The sequence below is a fragment of the Triturus cristatus genome, chromosome 7, assembly GCF_964204655.1.
Source record: "Triturus cristatus chromosome 7, aTriCri1.1, whole genome shotgun sequence".
NCBI classification, from domain to species: Eukaryota; Metazoa; Chordata; class Amphibia; order Caudata; family Salamandridae; genus Triturus; species Triturus cristatus.
The window spans coordinates 714,309,953-714,329,041 of record NC_140590.1 but is presented as its reverse complement, the minus strand read 5'-3'; the positions used below and the strand labels follow the sequence as shown (position 1 = coordinate 714,329,041).

The 19,089-nt window shown below is 46.7% G+C and overlaps 1 protein-coding gene across 1 annotated transcript in view; it reads right to left on the bottom strand.

Annotated features, from left to right (window-relative positions):
- CEP131 (centrosomal protein 131) overlaps nt 1-19,089 on the bottom strand; it is a 467,091-nt gene that overhangs the window by 211,530 nt on the left and 236,472 nt on the right. Inside the window, exon 17 of the mRNA XM_085617399.1 lies at nt 4,472-4,588. Within this exon, the coding sequence (XP_085473525.1) occupies nt 4,472-4,588 (117 nt within the window). The remainder of the gene's footprint in view (nt 1-4,471; nt 4,589-19,089) is intronic.

Genomic DNA, 19,089 nt, shown 5'->3' with positions numbered 1-19,089 from the left:
TGGCATTCCAGTTTGGACCCAGCCATATGCAAATCAGCCCTGACCCTGCTCCCCATGGGAACAGTCTAGCCTGCCTGATAAGCGGTGATCCCTGAAACCTGTCCAGGCTGCTTGTTTCCGGTCCAGGTAAGATCTAACCTGGCAATTCGGACTGGGCTGCTCCCATGGGAAGCAGGGTCAAGACTGATTTGCATATGGCTGGATCCAAACTGGGGTGGCATGGTGAGCAAACAAACAACAGATTAAAGCCAGTTCTGCGACTAGGGGAGAATGTTTGGTTTATTCAGCATTCCGTCCATCATCTGTTCTTTTTTTAGTTGTTCATTCGTAGCAGCCTGAGTGAGAGGCAAGGTTACTTCCCATGATTCTGCATGGTTGATAAACACCATGCGACTGAGAAGAGTGTATCATCAATTCCAACATCAAAGCATTTCACAGCAAATATATAACACCGGGTCTTAGATCAAAAGACTAAGAGACTGTATTTTGAACTTGTAATGATAAGACTGACATAGAAGAACTATTCTGAGTGAAACTCTATTGCTCACAATCTGAGCAAACTGATATATTAGTTATCCAACCGGCACAGGCCAATAGTGAACTCGCACTTGAGTATTGTCCAGTGGCTATTTATCTCTTCTAAAACACTGTAGATATTTGAGGAGCTGTGTTAAGCCACTAAAGACCGTGTGAAGCTTGGCTGGAACTCGGAGAAGAGACCGCAGAAACCAGAAATTGGATTCCCATTAAGGCGTGTAGTATTTTGTTTTGCTGTAACAAGAAAGTACTTCTTTTTTGATTAAGAGGAGCTCTGGGCTGAACAGTCAGTTAAAGTGTATGTTGTTTAACTGTTACGGTTATGAGTCTTGCCCCAACACATTACCTACCAGAAAAGCCTTTGACTGCTCACCCTCGCTACCATGAAGCGCAAGTGCAGCAGGGGTGTACTTGGCCAAGTTTCATAGAGGGATGAAACGAACCCAAGCAGCACAATGGTGGCCAGTAGCCCAGGCCTGGCCATTGGCTCCCAAACTGGGTGAAACACCCCTACTTTTACTTTGCTCACTTTCTATATTTGAGGCATAAGAAAAACTTGCAAAAGATGCACCGAGACAGTAGGGTAAATGTACAGTGAAATTATGGTAGGTCAGACTGAAGTTTGACTACACGCATTCCCTACTTTCCCCCAGTTACTAGGTTAGCAAGGTCTTCCCTTTCACTATATCATTTCAGTCAGTTTGTGCTTACCCTGAGGTGGCACACTTTACAAAAAAAGAAACTTGTTTATTTTTTGAAGGTTTAGGCAAGCTTTGCATGCCTTTATTTTTGCCTTATACACAGCAGGCATTACTTTATGTTTATTCAGGCATTCAGTATTTTACAACAATAATAAACATCCACTTGTTCACAGTGACAGGTAGATGAACATGGATGTGCATTTTTGGTTAATGTAAACATACATAGTCTATTTACATACATAAATAATCAAACCCCTCTCTGAAACTCAGCTATGACCACAAAGGAGGGTATGATATGGTCAAGACAACCCATTTCATGATGTACTCATAACTGCCTATGGTAATTAGCCCAACACCTATTTTTGTAAGGTTTAATAGCCAGGTTCTTTGGGCACCACTAACAGGCACAAATAACATGAATGCTCTATTTAAAAAAAAGACAGGTCTACAGAGCTAGTGCCCACCTTTGCATAGAAAGGCAATGCCAGCAGGTACCTCATTCATGGACACATTTGCTACAGAGGCACTGTCTCAAGACTTGTGTACTCTCAACTCTTCCAGGCCAGGCCACAGTTGCACCCACATGTATTGAATCATTGGGCTTGATCCTTTCAGCATGCATACCTACACAAGAAAAGAGCATGATCAGCCCAAAACCTCCTGCCTTAGTGTCTGGTTGTGGAAGAGAGACGCACATTCAGGTTTGTAAGGTGCTGTTCTTACCACCACAAGAAAACTGTATGCAATAGAAAAATTCTGATATTTTAAAATAATTCATTTTCACATTATTTGCTCACCAAAATCAGATACATCGCCTAAATGGTTAATGTGACTAAACCATGTATTTCTTCAGAGAGATTGTAAATGAGGCTGCAAGAAGGCGCTTTAAGGAGTGGCTTAAAACAAGTTGTTACTCCAGATCATTTTATCCACAAAATTTGGTGAACAGCTGCTACATTCGCCTACAACTCGCAGTGTAACATCCCTGCTGACAGCTCTCATAAGCAACTTCCAGATGTACAAAAGCAGTCCTGGGCCTAGTGTAGGTTGTTGCACCTGATTGGTAACTTCCTTCCCCATGTCACCAACTGTCAACCACAGGGACTGTTAGTGGCCTAAAAAAACAGCGTATAGTACAACAAATATGGAAATGGACAGACTAGGAAAACTTTGAGGCCTTTTTCTGTCAACAAACCGTTTTGTTTAGAGTTACAAATGGGCAGAGAACAAAAGTTCATTATGTGATGTAGACATATCAACTCTATCCTGCACACCCTAACAACACATATTGTCCTCTCTGATGGATGCCACAATGGGCACTCTAAATTCTACTACTGTTTATGTGCAGAGATATTGGGTCTTAGAATACTTTAAGGAGGCCTGCAGGTAACATGTTGGAAATGCACTATTCATCTGTGTATCCCTATTCACCACCTACCTTTCAACTTGCTCGCTCTCATTTTTCTCTTCTCCTCTCCCCTACTTAAGGTCTATGCCCACACTCACTGTAGGTTAAGAAGGGTGCCACTCTCAGTAGAGGCATTTTCTGCAATCCTGAGAACAACAGTGATGTTTAGACTCTGAATTCTTAAGGAACTAACCATAAAAGAAAACTTTATTTTCTTTGTTTCAATGTCATTATAGTGTATCAACTTTAGAGCGCACTGTACACCTATGGCCCTCTAGTGAGATGACCTATGGTTATATTAAAAGGACTTGTCCTAGTTTGCTTTGCGTTGATGGAATGTATGGTGAGGTGAAAGGGGAAAGAGCAAGGAAAAAAAAAAAGTTTGTGTGCGCATGCATGAGACACACTGTCTCTGTCTAGCATCCATTTTGGTTGCCCAAGGCACAATTAGTAATCACTTCTTGGTGCATTCTTGGGCACAGTTATCAAGAGAGCTTCTTCCCCACCACCACCAAATGTTAAGAGGAGATATGCAGTCTTCATGACGAGTTCAGGAAAGTCTTCTGGTTCAAGTTCTCTTTGTTGGATGACATGATACACAGATTTCAATTCTGCATATGGAAGCTTGATCAGTTACTTGCCGGACTGGGACAGTCTCTCCACACAATTAACGTTAATTGTCCCTTAACATTGGTACTAGGTATGGGTGAAGATCAAAAAGCAGATCACACTTGAGCAAACATTTTGATCTGGCAGTATTATGTCCCCTGAACATAAATGTCAGTTTGTCTGTTTTTCCCTGTCCACATGCTCTTCGATGCATCTTTTCATTTGACACAGTCTCTTCACGAATGGGCTCCTCAGTCAGCATTTCAAATTGCAGGGCCTTTTAAAACAGAACCATACATCACTTCACTATGCCTAAAGGTGTAAGCTTCTGGCTGTGAAAGTCCAGGCAGCAAAGTCACAGATATATTTACCAATTAAGGGGGGCATTGTCCAACATGACAACACACTGGGCATCCAATGTACACAAGATTCTTTTCAGCGCAGTGGTAACAAGCTCCACTGTGGTACTGGTCACAGATATAACTTTTGGGAATCGAAAATATTCATCTATGAACACCAGCCAGGAGGTGGTTGCCAGAGGGAACTAGACCAAATAAACAGTGATATCTTCAGACACACCTTCTGGCAAAGACATCATCTGAAGGGGCTCCGTGGCACCATCTTTAATCAGGCTTTATCTCACACCATTGTATGGCTTTACTTTTCCATACTCTTTCTTTTCATGCCTCTGTATACCGCTATTAGCCAATTTTCCTTTTCAGGTGTTTCTCAAAAGATATATTGGTTCATCTATTAGGACTTTCACAGTAAAGATCTATGATTGAGATGTGGTCTAGTGACCATGAGATAGAGCCTAATCCCAGCTTCTCCACCTTTGTCATCCTGGGCAAATTAGTTTATCAACCACAGCCACAGTTACATATCTGCTAGAAATAGAAAATCTCAGAATTAGGCCAAATTCCAGATATAAAACACTACTTAAAAAGGACATGTAAAAAGAGATCCTTGTGGGCACAGCATAGCACAACTAAAACATACACTGTGGTAAGCAACAAAACACCTGAATGAGGACAGCAAGTCATACCTCAGCTTCACTGCCATAAATTCTGCCAACTCCCTCGTCAGTACCTTTGAGTAATTTGAGCACCAGCTTCTAATTCAAGACAAAGTGACTAGAATATTGTAACTGCTTTGCCAGCGATTTCACTATTCTATATCCAGTGTGTCCTCCCATGCCTCCAACCCCAAGTCTCACCAGCTCATGCTGCTCCTGCATTTGAGAGAGCTTCTTTGTGTATTTCTGGTCCACCTGCTTCAGTTCCATCACCACCGACTCACACTTCTCACTCAAAAGTTTCTTGTCGTCAATGAGCTGAAAGAGGCAAATAGGAAGAAGCATTAACAATGCCAACAGGAGACGGCTGGAGCCTTAGTCAAGCAGTATGCAATAGAGGTACAGAACTCTATCCAATGCACCTAGTCATTCCCAGAATATTTTTAACTTTTTTTCCTGAAGTGTTTTTTCTTTTTTTTACCAAAGCCAGGGCGAAAACACAACCTACAAAAATGTCACATACACTGGGTTTGTATAATTGTACCGTTAACAAATATTTATGCACTGGTTGTAGCCTCTTTCTTGTTAGTGGATTATTGTTTATTTGACCCTTGGACAACTTGCATTCATAAAAGTAGTTTGCTATTTTTTCGTTCTTGGTCCACAGTTCATGTTCTCCTAATGGGTGAAGCTGGATGTGAGCCATATTTAACTTCCCGCAAAAGAATTAAGGAGACAGCTTTGGTATTATGCATATGTGTGCAATGAAGCTACTGTCTCTACAAGAAGTATCTCATCAGTTGCATCCACCTAAATCTGCACCTCTGTGTTGTGCCTTCGCTGAATTTCTTTGAGCGTTCCAGACTCCTAAAAAGCACATTTTAACTCGAAGGTTGGAAACAGATTGCAGCACATGCCATCAACTGCAGTGGACCCGCTTCAGTACAGGGGCGGAGGACTTGGATGAAGTATATATTTTTTTTAAACGTACCTTCTTTGTAGCTGTCGCAGCACCCTCTTCTTAGTTATCACTCTGCAGCGCCGGAAGCACCCAGGCTCCCAGCCTCTCCCAGCCAATCGCAATGCTGCATGAGCAGGGTCGTAATTGGTGTGAGTGACTTGTTTTGCCCCTCAGGCAGTACCAGGGAACATGAGCATGTTCTCCAAGGGGCTGTGCAACACAGCCCCGTGGAGAACATGCTGAGTATGCATAATTGTTTGGCCGACCCTCAACATGCGCACTTTGGGAGAGCAAAAAACACTCTTCACTGTGCTCAGCCCCACTCTGCCCCGAACTGGCTCCAATACCTTGCAGAAAAATAAAATGATAATAACAGCTTGTTAAATATCATTTTTTTTTTTTACTTTACACTGCTTAAATAGCAGTGGGGTGATGCTCCGGCGCCTCAGCGGAGGAGCCGCCTACATAGTGCTAGAAGTAAAAAGATTATTCCTGATCCAAGGGATCATTTGTTAGCCCAGGAAAAGAAGGCTAAATGAGGAGTATCATCCGCATCTCAGAAGTCCCCTTGCCATGGTAGGAATTTGTTTCTGGATATCAGTAAGTAGATCAGTAGGTTGTACCCTTTTAGACAAACACATAGAGTACCATCTTCCTTGTCAAAACAGATTGGTACCATAAATGGGAAGACCCTAAGTGAATCCTTATAGAGCTAGAAGCATACACCAAAAGCATTGCCCCATTCACCCATGAATTGACAGACTGGTGGCCAATTTTTCAGGTTTTTAAAAGCACTTAGCAACATGACGCTAGAACAAGATATGTTGTCTGCAGACATTATCCGCTGCAATTTTTGTGAGCCACTTAACTGAACAGCTTTCATTTAGATTTAATTTAGGGGATATGAGAAGTCATTCGTCTTGAACTACGCTAGTTTTTTCAGTATGCAGACATTAGCGCTTACAAACCTAGTTGAAGTTGTGGATCAAGCAAGTAAACCTTTTCTGCAGCTTTCAGAAGTCATAAGTCAGTTAGTGATAAGAAACGCCAAGAATACATCAGATGAGGGTTTGGCTAAGATGCAGCTCCAGGTGCAAAGAAAGGAAGAGACCAGAGACAGCCTTATTTGGCAGTCTCTCCTTAGGGAACTGGCAATGTACTCTAGGGCATTGGAAAATACTTTGTTTCTGCTGCAACCTGAAGAGAGAAAGAAATAGACACTCAACAAGTACAGCCTTATTTCATGCCAGAGTCTCAAACAAGCTGTGCAACTGCCATAAGGAACTTAGACTGCAAAATCTACAAAAACATGAGCCTTGGGAATGTTCTGAAGTAAAAAATGACAAGCATTTTTCAATGCAATAGGTCTCGCATTTGCGAGCGTTTAAGATATTGGCATTGTTATTTTTAATTGTCAATAGCTCAAACTCTCGCAAATGTGAGAGCACTTTAATGACCTGGTTCTCTGGCTCTACAGCAGCTCTGCTGACCTAGTTCTCTGGCTCTACATGACCTAGTTCTCTGGCTCTGCTGACATGGTTCTCTGGCTCTAGAGAAGATCTGCTGACCTGATTCTCTGGCTCTAGAGAAGCTCTGCTGATCTGGTTCTCTGGCTCTAGAGCAGCTCTGCTGACCTGGTTCTCTGGTTGTACAGCAGCTCTGCTGACCTGGTTCTCTGGCTCTACAACAGCTCTGCTTACCTGGTTCTCTGGCTCTACAACAGCTCTGCTGCCCAGGTTCTCTGGCTCTAGAGAAGCTCTGCTGCCGAGGTTCTCTGGCTCTAGAGCAGCTCTGCTGACCTGGTTCTCAGGCTGTACAACCGCTCTGCTGACCTGGTTCGCAGGCTATACAAGAGCTCTGCTGACCTGGTTCTCTGGCTGTACAGCACCTCTGCTGACCTGGTTCTCTGGCTCTAGAGCGGCTCTGCTGACCTGGTTCTCTGGCTCTAAAGCAGCCCTGCTGACCTGGTTCTCTGGCTCTAGAGAACCTCTGCTGACCTGGTTCTCTGGCTCTAGAGCGGCTCTGCTGACCTGGTTCTCTGGCTCTAAAGCAGCCCTGCTGACCTGGTTCTCTGGCTCTAGAGCGGCTCTGATGACCTGGTTCTATGGCTCTACAGCAGCTCTGCTGACCTAGTTCTCTTGCTCTATAGCAGCTCTACTAACTAGTTCTCTGGCTCTACAATGGCTTTGCTGACCTGGCTCTGTGGCTCTACAGCAGCTCTGCTGACCTGATTCTCTGGCTCTAAAGCAGCGCTGCCGACCTGGTTCTCTGGCTCTAGAGCAGCTCTGCTGACCTGGTTCTCTGGCTCTAGAGCAGCTCAGCTGACCTGGTTCTCAGGCTCTAGAGCAGCTCAGCTGACCTGGTTCTCAGGCTCTAGAGCAGCTCTGCTGACCTGGTTCTCAGGCTGTAAAACGGATCTGCTGACCTGGTTCTTTGGCTGTACAACAGCTCTGCTGACCTGGTTCTCTGGCTCTATAGAGGCTCTGATGACCTGGTTCTCTGGCTCTAAAGCAGCTCTGCTGACCTGGGTTTCTGGCTGAACAGCGGCTCTGCTGAACTGGTTTCTCTGGCTGTACAGAGGCACTGCTGACCTGGTTCTCTGGCTCTACAGCAGCTCTGCTGACCTGGTTCTCTGGCTGTAAAGCAGCCTTACTGACCTGGGTCTCTGGCTCCAGAGCAGCTCTGCTGACCTGGTTCTCTAGCTCTACAACAGCTCTGCTGACCTGGTTCTCTGGCTCTACAACAGCTCTGCTGATCTGGTTCTCTGGCTCTAGAGAAGCTCTGCTGACCTGATTGTCTGGCTCTAGAGAAGCTCTGCTGACCTGGTTCTCTGGCTCTAGAGAAGCTCTGCTGACCTGGTTCTCTGGCTCTAGAGAAGCTCTGCTGACCTGGTTCGCAGGCTGTACAACGGCTCTGCTAACCTGGTTCTCTGGCTGTGCAGCAGCTATGTTGACCTAGTTCTCTGGCTGTACAGCAGCTCTGCTGACCTGGTTCTCTGGCTGTACAGCAGCTCTGCTGACCTGGTTCTCTGGCTTTACCGTGGCTCTGGTGACCTGGTCCTCTGGCTCTAAAGCACCTCTGCTGACCTGGTTCTCTGGCTCTAGAGCGGCTCTGCTGACCTGGTTCTCTGGCTCTAAAGCAGCCCTGCTGACCTGGTTCTCTGGCTCTAGAGGGGCTCTGCTGACCTGGTTCTATGGCTCTACAGCAGCTCTGCTGACCTAGTTCTCTTGCTCTAGAGCAGCTCTACTAACCAGTTCTCTGGCTCTACAACGGCTTTGCTGACCTGGCTCTGTGGCTCTACAGCGGCTCTGCTGACCTGAATCTCTGGCTCTAAAGCCGCTCTGCTGACCTGGTTCTCTGGCTCTACAGCATCTCTGCTGACCTGGTTCTTTGGCTCTAGAGCAGCTCTGCTGACCTGGTTCTTTGGCTCTAGAGCAGCTCTGCTGACCTGGTTCTCTGGCTCTAGAGAAGCTCTGCTGACCTGGTTCTCTGGCTCTACACCAGCTCTGCTGACCTGGTTCTCTAGCTCTAGACCAGCTCTGCTGACCGCGTTCTTAAGCTCTAAAGCAGCTCTGCTGACTGCATTCTCTGGCTCTAGAGCAGCTTTGCTGACCTGGTTCTCAGGCTGTACATCGGCTCTGTTGACCTGGTTCTTTGGCTGTAGAGCAGTTCTGCTGACCTTGTACTCTGGCTGTACAGCTGCTCTGCTGACCTGGTTCTCTGGCTCTATAGTGGTTCTGCTGACCTGGTTCTCTGGGTCTATAGCGGCTCTGCTGACCTTGTTCTCTGGGTCTACAGCGGCTCTGCTACCTGGTTCTCTGGGTCTACAGCGGCTCTGCTGACCTTGTTCTCTGGCTCTACAGCGGCTCTGCTGGCCTGGTCCTCTGGGTCTACAGCGGCTCTGCTGGCCTGGTTCTCTGGCTCTACAGCGACTCTGCTGACTTGGTTCTCTGGCTCTAGAGCAGCTCTGCTGACCTGGTTCTCTGGCTCTAGAGCAGCTCTGCTGACCTGGTTCTCTGGCTCTAGAGCAGCTATGCTGACCTGCATTTCTGGCTCTAGAGCAGGTCTGCTGACCTGGATCTCTGGCTCTAGAGCAGGTCTGCTGACCTGGATCTCTGGCTCTAGAGCAGGTCTGCTGACCTGGATCTCTGGCTCTAGAGCAGGTCTGCTGACCTGGATCTCTGGCTCTAGAGCAGGTCTGCTGACCTGGATCTCTGGCTCTATAACAACTCTGCTGACCTGGTTCTCTGGCTCTAGAGAAGCTTTGATGACCTGGTTCTCTGGCTCTACAACGGCTCTGCTGACCTGGATCTCTGGCTCTAGAGCAGCTCTGCTGACCTGGCTCTCTGGCTCTAGAGCAGCTCTGCTGACCTAGTTCTCTGGCTCTACAGCAGCTCTGCTGACCTGGTTCTCTGGCTCTACAGCAGCTCTGCTGACCTGGTTCTCTGGCTCTTTACCGGCTCTGATGAACTGGCTCTCTGGCTCTAAAGCAGCTTTGCTGACCTGGTTCTCTGGCTGTACAGCAGCTCTGCTGACCTGGTTCTCTGTCTTTACCGTGGCTCTGCTGACCTGGTTCTCTGGCTCTAGAGCGGCTCTGCTGACCTGGTTCTCTGGCTCTAAAGCAGCTCTTCTGACCTGGTTCTCTGGCTCTAAAGCAGCTCTTCTGACCTGGTTCTCTGGCTCTAGAGCGGCTCTGGTGACCTGGTTCTATGGCTCTACAGCAGCTCTGCTGACCTAGTTCTCTTGCTCTAGAGCAGCTCTACTGACCAGTTTTCTGGCTCTACAATGGCTTTGCTGACCTGGTTCTCTGGCTGTACAGCAGCTCTGCTGACCTGGTTCTCTGGCTCTACAACGGTTCTGCTGACCTGTTTCTCTGGCTGTAAAGCAGCTTTGCTGACCTGGTTCTCTGGCTCTACAACGGCTCTGCTGGCCTGACTCGGTGGATCTACAGCGGCTCTGCTGACCTGATTCTCTGGCTCTAAAGCAGCTCTGCTGACCTGGTTCTCTGGCTCTAAAGCAGCTCTGCTGACCTGGTTCTTTGGCTCTACAGCAGCTCTGCTAACCTGGTTCTCTGGCTCTAGAGCAGCTCTGCTGACCTGGTTCTCTGGCTCTAGAGCAGCTCTGCTGACCTGGTTCTCTGGCTCTACAGAAGCTCTGCTGACCTGGTTCTCTGCCTCTACAGCAGCTCTGGTTACGTAGTTCTCTGGCTCTACAACAGCTCTGCTGACCTGGTTCTCTAGCTCTAGAGCAGCTCTGCTGACCGCGTTCTTCAGCTCTAGAGCAGCTCTGCTGACCGCGTTCTTCAGCTCTAGAGCAGCTCTGCTGACCGCGTTCTTCAGCTCTAGAGCAGCTCTGCTGACCGCGTTCTTCAGCTCTAGAGCAGCTCTGCTGACCGCGTTCTTCAGCTCTAGAGCAGCTCTGCTGACCGCGTTCTTCAGCTCTAGAGCAGCTCTGCTGACCGCGTTCTTCAGCTCTAGAGCAGCTCTGCTGACCGCGTTCTTCAGCTCTAAAGCAGCTCTGCTGACCTGGTTCTTTGGCTGTAGAGCAGTTCTGCTGACCTTGTACTCTGGCTGCACAGCTGCTCTGCTGACCTGGTACTCTGGCTCTAAAGCAGCTCTGCTGACCTGGTTCTCTGGCTCTAGAGCGGCTCTGCTAACCTGGCTCTCTGCCTCTACAGCAGCTCTGCTGACCTGGTTCTTTGGCTCTACAACGGCTCTGTTGACCTGGTTCTCTGGCTCTAAAGCAGCTCTGCTGACTTGGTTCTCTGGATCTAAAGCAGCTATACTGACCTGGTTCTCTCCCTCTAAAGCAATGACATAGTGACCCTTCAGAAAACACACCTATAGAAGGCAGAAGAGCCCAGATTGCACCACAGAGACTACCCCCTCGTATACAGGTCATCCACAACCTCTAAACATAACGGGGTGGCGCTAATGTTCCACAAATCACTGCAGTTCTCCCCGACGGGCTATCAGGCAGATAGAGAAGGTTGGACGGTAATGGTTAAAGGTCAGCTCCAAGGCCGCATAGCTACCTTCGCCACAATATACGCCCCAAACACCAGCCAGAGCTCCTTCACACAGTCCTTTTTAAACAAATATGGGAGGGTTAGCAGAAGGGGAAATCATTCTCCTGGGGGACTCTAATCCGACGTGGGATCCTAATCTAGATAGCTCACACGCCACCAGACATAACACGGGCAGTTTCTCCAAGACGCTGATGGAGAAGTTTGAAGATCTAGGGCTAGTAGACACCTGGCGAACATTGCACCCACAGGAAAGGGACTATAACTTCTTCTCATACTCACATAAAAGCTACTCGCGAATAGACTATACCTTTGTGAGCAACGCTCTGGTACAGGCTATACACTCAGCCACCTCCATCCATCCCATCTTGCTATCAGCTCACGGGCCATTAGAAACAACCCTAGAGTGGGCAGCTCCCCCCTCAAAATACAAACGATGGTACTTCCCCCAACTCACCGACTCGAGACAGATTGAGGGACGAACTCCACACCTCAATAAAAGATGCATTCAAAGAGGTGATGAGGCAGTGTATTGCCCTGAACTACACCCTGAACAAGCAGAGAACCGCTGAGAGACAAGCACTTGAGGCTGAACTTGCTGCAGCTGAAAAGCTACACAAAGAAACACCGACTCTAGCTCACCAACGCAAGGTGACAGCATTGAGGGCAAACTGAATGCCATATACGCCAATCGAGCAGAACTTACCCTCGTGAGATTGCAGCGGCTAGGCTACGATCAGGGAAACAAGGTAGGCTCACACTTAACGAGACAATTGTGAGTCAAAAGGGAAGAAGAATACATTGGGGATTTCGAGGATGGGTCGGGAGTGACTATAGAGTCAGACATTGAGAAGGCACGAATCTTCGGGAGCTTCTACAAAACACTATAACACTATATACGGCAGAATACCCAACACTCCCAGCTCAGTCGGCGTATTTGACTGACATCCACCTACCCTAAATCACGAAAGCACAAAACTAGTGGATAGGGAGCCCAATCACGGAATAGGAGCCCTGGGAAGCACTGCGGGCCCAGAGACCCCACAAGGCCCCAGGGCCAGATGGGCTGATGGCCCATTTTTACAAGACATTTGGGTCGGAGCTCATTTCCCATTTGGTGGTCCTCTTCAACCACATGGCGACCACAGGAGCAGTGACACCTATGATGACTGAAGCAACTATTTCAGTCTTGCCCAAACAAGGAAAGAACCTCAGACAATGAAGCTCATACAGACCCATTTCCCTTTTAAATCTCAATGTCAAACTTTATTAATGAAGTCTGGCTACATGGCTAGACACCATTCTCCACGCACTTGTACACCCTGACCAATCGTGGTTTATTAAAGGCCGGCAAACACACAATAACATCCGAAGGGTCATACACCTAATAGAGAAAACGAAAAAGGAGTTCCGGCAATCTTAGTGGGTCTGAATGCTGAAAAAGCTTTTGACCGGGTGGACTGGGCTTTTTTCTTCTCTACGCTCCAAAGGTGCAGCTTCAGCAACCAATTCACAAACATTGTTCGGGCAAACTACATAGCACCGATGGCAAGGGTATTGGTAAATGGGGTGAGTTTCAAACTTTTCTCCTTGAGGAGGGGAACAAGACAGGGGTGTCCACTGTCAACCCTTCTATTTGCACTGAGCATTAAACCACTAGCTGCCCCACACAGGCAATAGAGGGAGTCCTCTTTGGCGCCACAGAACATAAAAATATCCCTATTTGCGGATGACGTCCTGCTCGCTTTGACCTCTCCCCACACATCACTGCCCCTGCTAATGGAAAAATTGAGGGGGTTCGAACAGCCGGCGGGCTTCCGTATCAACCTAACAACATTTTTCATACTCAATTTAAATCTACCCCAGGCTGACAAGGACTACCTAGTGGCAACAACCCCATTCCAAAGGGCTAAGAAGGACATAACTTATCTGGGCTTAAAAATAACCCCGCAACTTGAGGGGCATTATAAAGCTAACTATCCACCATTGATACAACAATTGAAAGCAGACCTGAAACGATGGGCGCCACTTTATCTGTCATGGCTGGGGCGAATACAGGCGGTGAAGATGCCAGTATTGCCCAGGCTTCTTTATATGTTTCAGGGCCTACCAATCACATTGGACAGGGAACTCTTTTCGGATCTCCGCACCACAGTACTCCAAGAATTAGATGCATTATTCATGACAGAAATGTGGACCCGCCCAGAGTGTGAGGTAGATCCAGGTTGGGCTTGTCCACCTGGATACATAATTTTCCACAAACCTAGACTGAGTGGGAGGGGGGCAGGAGTTGGTGTGATCTACAAAGCTTCCTGGAATTTTGTGACAATAGATATTGATGTAATTGAAGGATTTGAATTACTCGGTTTTGCTATTAAGGACACTTGTGGTCATATTTTAACTGGGGTTGTCTGTTATAGACCCCCGGGGGCGCTGAGTGTGCAGCAGCAGCAGTCACTGTTGGAGACCATCACCAATCTGGCTGCCACTCACGCTAGATTAGTGATTCTGGGGGATTTTAATCTGTGGCTGAATGGTACACTTGATCTTGGCTATAATAATGTCCTCCAGTCTTGCGAAGACCTTGGCCTCTACCAGCGGGTGGCCAAGGCAACACATAAAGGTGGACATACACTCGATTTAATCTTCTCAGGGGACCAAGTCCTCAATATCGTGGACATTTTGCCGATGGACTGGTCTGATCATTTTTTGATTAAATTCTTAGTGCCTAGTCCTAGCCATAATACTCAGGTAGCTAGTACCGTGAGCAATTGTGTTAGCAGGGACTGGAAGGCCCTCTTAAGAATGAGAGGACCAGTTCCTGTGTTTTACCTGGAAGATTGTTTTTCGCCAGTTAAGCAAGTGGAGTTGAATTATGTTTCCCTCTGCTCACAGATTACCTCTGTATTAGACTTAACTGCCCCACTAAAAGATCATAAGAGAGGGGGCAGACCTTCGGCCCCCTGGTTTAACGATAAACTAAAAAAACTGAAACTTGATTGTAAACAGGCAGAGAGAAAGTGGAGAAGGGGATATGATGATAAGGACAATTTTATTTGGAAAAGTCTGATTGGGTGTTATAAGAAAGAAAGAAATGTGGCCAAAGCAGACTATTATTCTAATACTATCTTGAATGCTCATAATAGACCGAGATGCATTTTTAAAATATTGAATAATTTAATTAGTCCCGACTACACTAAGAATCAGACACTCCCCTCCCAAGATTTATGCGATAGTCTGGTAAGATTATTTGATGACAAAATTAAAACTATTATTGCTGACCTGGGTGAGGATCCGCGGCACTCTGAGTTAGAAAGTCCAGAATTCAACGGTCTTCGTGGCTGCTCTTTGGGTGGTAATGACCTGTCTGCCACATTCGATACGGTCAACCATGTCATCCTGTTGAGCAGGCTGAGGGAGGTTGGGGTGACTGGCCTCGCTCTGAGCTGGTTCAAATCCTTTCTTTCAGATAGGAGTCAAGCAGTGGCCCTTCCTCCTTACCAATCTGCCTTTACTAACATCACACATGGTGTACCTCAGTGTTCTACAATTAGCCCTATTCTTTTTAATATTTACATGTTACCCCGGATTGCTGTCATTAGGGCGCATAATATTAATCTAGTAAATTATGCCGATGACACGCAACTGATTCTTTCCTTAGAGGGAGTTCAGTCGACTTCTTTGGAAGTGTTTCATAGCTGCTTGCGGGCCATGGCTCACTGGTTGAGGGGAAACTCTTTGCAATTTAATGCTGGAAAGACCGAGGTCCTTTATTATTCAGTCAGGAAGGTTCATTCTGTGCTGCCTGTAAACTTTTGGCCTTTAGATACACCTACCGCATTACGACCGGTGGAGAAGGTTCGGAACCTTGGCGTTATGTTTAATAATAAACTAACGTTGGAGGCTCAGGTTAACCAAACAGTGGGAAGTTGCTTCGCCATTATTCGAACTCTGAGAAAGATCTTTCCCTTAATGCCTTCCCAGGCGCGAGCACTAGTAGTACAAAGTACTATACTAAGCAGATTAGATTACTGCAATGCGCTGCTACTTGGGTCCCTGAAATATCTTTTAGATAGACTTCAGCGGATTCAGTCAACAGCAGCCAAGTTAGTATTCGGCTGGCCTAGAGATTCCTCATCCTCACTGGCCATGGCTCCCAATTAGACAAAGAATCCAGTTTAAATCTCTCTGCTTAGTGTTCAAGGCCCTGCATGGGATCGGGCCCGTCTCCATGCAGAGAAAGTTTGAATGGTACACTCCAGGGAGATGCTTGCGTTCCTCCTCCGCTAGACTGGTGAAAATACCTAGAGTCAAGAAAGTCAAATCAGGTGGCACAGCCTTTGGTGTATCGGCTGCCAGACTATGGAATGAGCTTCCGCTGGAACTGAGACAAGTCAGGGACCTTTTCCCTTTCAGGAAGAGATTAAAAACCTGGTTGTTCCCCAATATCTAGTTTGTTGTTAGCTCCTCGGGGTTTACCCACAATTTGTGTACTCGTGTTTGTCAGCGCCAGGATGCCTGCTAGGTGATAGTGCGCTTTACAAGTGAGATAAATAAAATGGTGATAAGATTTATCTGGCAGGGACAGAGAGGCCGACTCTTCTACAAGGTTCTCCGCGCGTCTAAGTCAGCAGGGGGCCTCACACTACCAGACTTCCTCCTTTACTATAAAGCAGCCCAACTTTGGGTGATACCAGAATGGTCTGTAAGGGAATCTGATAAACAGTGGCTACACATGGATAGGGAGGTGGACGGGAAATATATCTGGGATTTAATATGGAAGCCCAAAGCGGACCGCTCTAAAAATGTATACTTAAGCATGCCCACACAGACCACCTTGCGAGTCTGGGATGACAACAGGCAGAAGGGATGGACCACATTTCCCTCCCCCCACACACCCATTCACTTAAATTTGGCATTCCCCCCGGCACAGCGATTGGGCCCATACAAGGCATGGCATCAGGGAGACTGTTTAACGATCTCGGACATGTTTACATTTGGGGCTATTAAAGCATTTTATCATTTACGCGACAAACTCCTGGACACAGAACTATTCAGATACACCCAACTCAAGCATTGGTTAATGCAGCCGACCATAAGGGAGGACGCTACTAGAGATCTAACTCCCCTGGAGCAATTTTCTAAGAGGGCAGCAGGGCCAAGGGCTGCATCTCCTTACTATGTGCACAGTTACTTTCATCACAGCCACCAGTCAGGCCCTGGCATGTAACACATTGGGAACACACACTGGAGGAATCCATTCTGGATTCTGATCGGTCACAGTTATGGCGAGACATCTTGCGGTGTAATCACTCCATGGGGACTGAAGGATGCACACTATAAACTCATGTATGATTGGTATTTATATCCCACTAAGCTCATGAAAATCTTTCCCCACTCATGGGACCTGTGTTGTAGAGGTTATTGTCTCTTGGGGGACTTTATACATATCTGGTGGGACTGTCCGACCATCTGCCCCTTCTGGACGGAGATTCTCGTCCAAACGAAAACATATTAGGATACCCAATACCAGGTGAACCCAAGATGATTCTATTGGGGGTACCCAACGATAATCTTTGCTACCAGACGAGTAGTGACAGAGCCAAGATGTGGCTCTGTCTCGGGGCGGTGAAGATGGAGGGGACGGCTGCCTGGAAGCGCTCATCTGCACCCCTGCTAACGCAATGGCATCCCAGATTGTGGCAAGCGGTCACGATGGAACAAATGGCTGACATTGCCTCAAACTCATATACAAATTGTGAATACATATGCAGACCCCTGGTGGACTACCTCTCCACAGGCCTGCCACTTTTCGCTTGCCCCAAGCGCACCAGAGGCTTACAAAGGTTTCAATTTTAGCTTGAAGTAATTTCAGGGAAGGTACACAGGAAAAGGTGAAAGCCCCATAGCTCCCTAGCTAGATGTCCTCCCAGAAACCTCTGCCGGACCTTCTAGTTCTCATGCTAAAGGCACATCCATGTACCACAAGTATGTTGACAGGGGTTTGGGGGGGGGGGGAGGATGGGGCTGTAAAATGGTGTACTCGGAGAAAGTAAAACGATCTATGATTGTACAATGAGGCGGTGAAATTTAACCAACTGTCAACTGTATTAGAAATGTCTCTCCTGGATAACATGTCACATTGTACTTGGAATGTTTAAGTACTTATCTGAAATGCCAATAAACACAGTTTTGAGAAAAAAAAGGATGGATGTAATGCTTGAATTAATCCCAGACACTGGTAATTACTCGTGCCACAATCCCAGTCGAGCTACAATCTGACCAAGTTAATGACACTGAATGTGCCCTGAGATATGCAGATACAACAATTAAACCATGAAAGCAAACCCAGAGCTCTCAAGATGCCAAGTACCATGCGTCAATGTGTAAGTAAACTCATCCTGTCCAAGACTTTTTCTTTGCACTCTGGAAATACTAGGATACACAGTAGTACAAATCCTGGAATGCAAAGAAAAAAACCTGAAATGGATGAGTGTTTCATGATTGGTATTTGGAAATTTGAGAGCAATTTGACCCTCAAGTGAGGAGTGCATTGCATAAGACCTCTTTTTCCCCTTTTACATCCCCATTATCTGTTTGATGCCTTTGGTGGCATGATCCTGTGCACGTGCCCTCATGGGCCTCGATACCCAATGACACCTATCCTTTACCATTTGTGGTACCATTCCTGTACATGAAGCCCCTTAGGCATTTGTACTTATAGGCACTCTCTTCTTCTTCTGTGAGTGAGAGGTCATAAATCTTTGTATTCAAGACTGTCACACCATTGCTCACTGTTGGTGGTGACAGACCCCTTGCAAGAAAGACAGTGTTTCTCTGCCCCAACATCCTATCTGTAGCTCTATTCTAGATGCATGAGACACAAGCAGATGATTCTGCACCAGGAGTTACCTCTACTATATGCAGAACACACTCAGAAGATCATGTGTCTCTTGGAACTAGATATTATTGTGATCCGTGAACTCAGTGTAGATAGGACATCCAGGCAATGATGTCTCCATTAAAACTGTAAGCATTATACTCCTCTAGATGCCATACTTTGCCAGATTGTTACTTGCGGAACATGTGCATACAATTTCATATCATAAAGACTAAGTGGAGAATATTTGTATGCCCCAAATCAGAGTGATTAATCCTGGCCCCTGATATAACTCAATTAAAAAAAATTGTTGTCCAGAGATTCTCATTTTTGATTTGTGTTTTTGGATCATTACAGAAGTGATTTAGCTTGGGTCGATATTGCTGATCTGGGCCAAATTCTTACGGATGACATTTTCAAATGGCATATGTGTTGCTGTGATATTTCAGGAACCATAAGACCTATATACTTCATTTTAAATCAATTCTATCCGACATACTCAGTCCACTAGGATCTTGGGGATCCATTAATAGATCCCTGCTTTTGTGACCAGCCCACATCTGAGGGCGAACTTTGATGTGTTACTAATATTAAAAATAGCCTGGTTCAGGCTGGCTCGGTACTCCTCTGAGACCATAGGCAGCGATTGCGCAATTGAGTCCCACACAGGGTGCGGGACAGTGGTGACAAGCAATCGTCCTGTGCACAGGGGTGCCCATGCAGGACTTGGCCCAGGCATCAAACAAGACATCAGACAGGGCTTCATTGAAGGACAGTAGGGTTTCTGTGTGGGATACCCCGGCTGAAGCACCTCCGTCAGGGCATTAGTCTTGACTTCTAAGGAAGACAACTGAAAGTTGAGGACCTTGGCCACCCTTCTCAACACCATATCAAAAGATAGTCCCTCCTCTGTAGCCACACTAGGAGGAGGGATCAGGTCAGTATATAGTGAG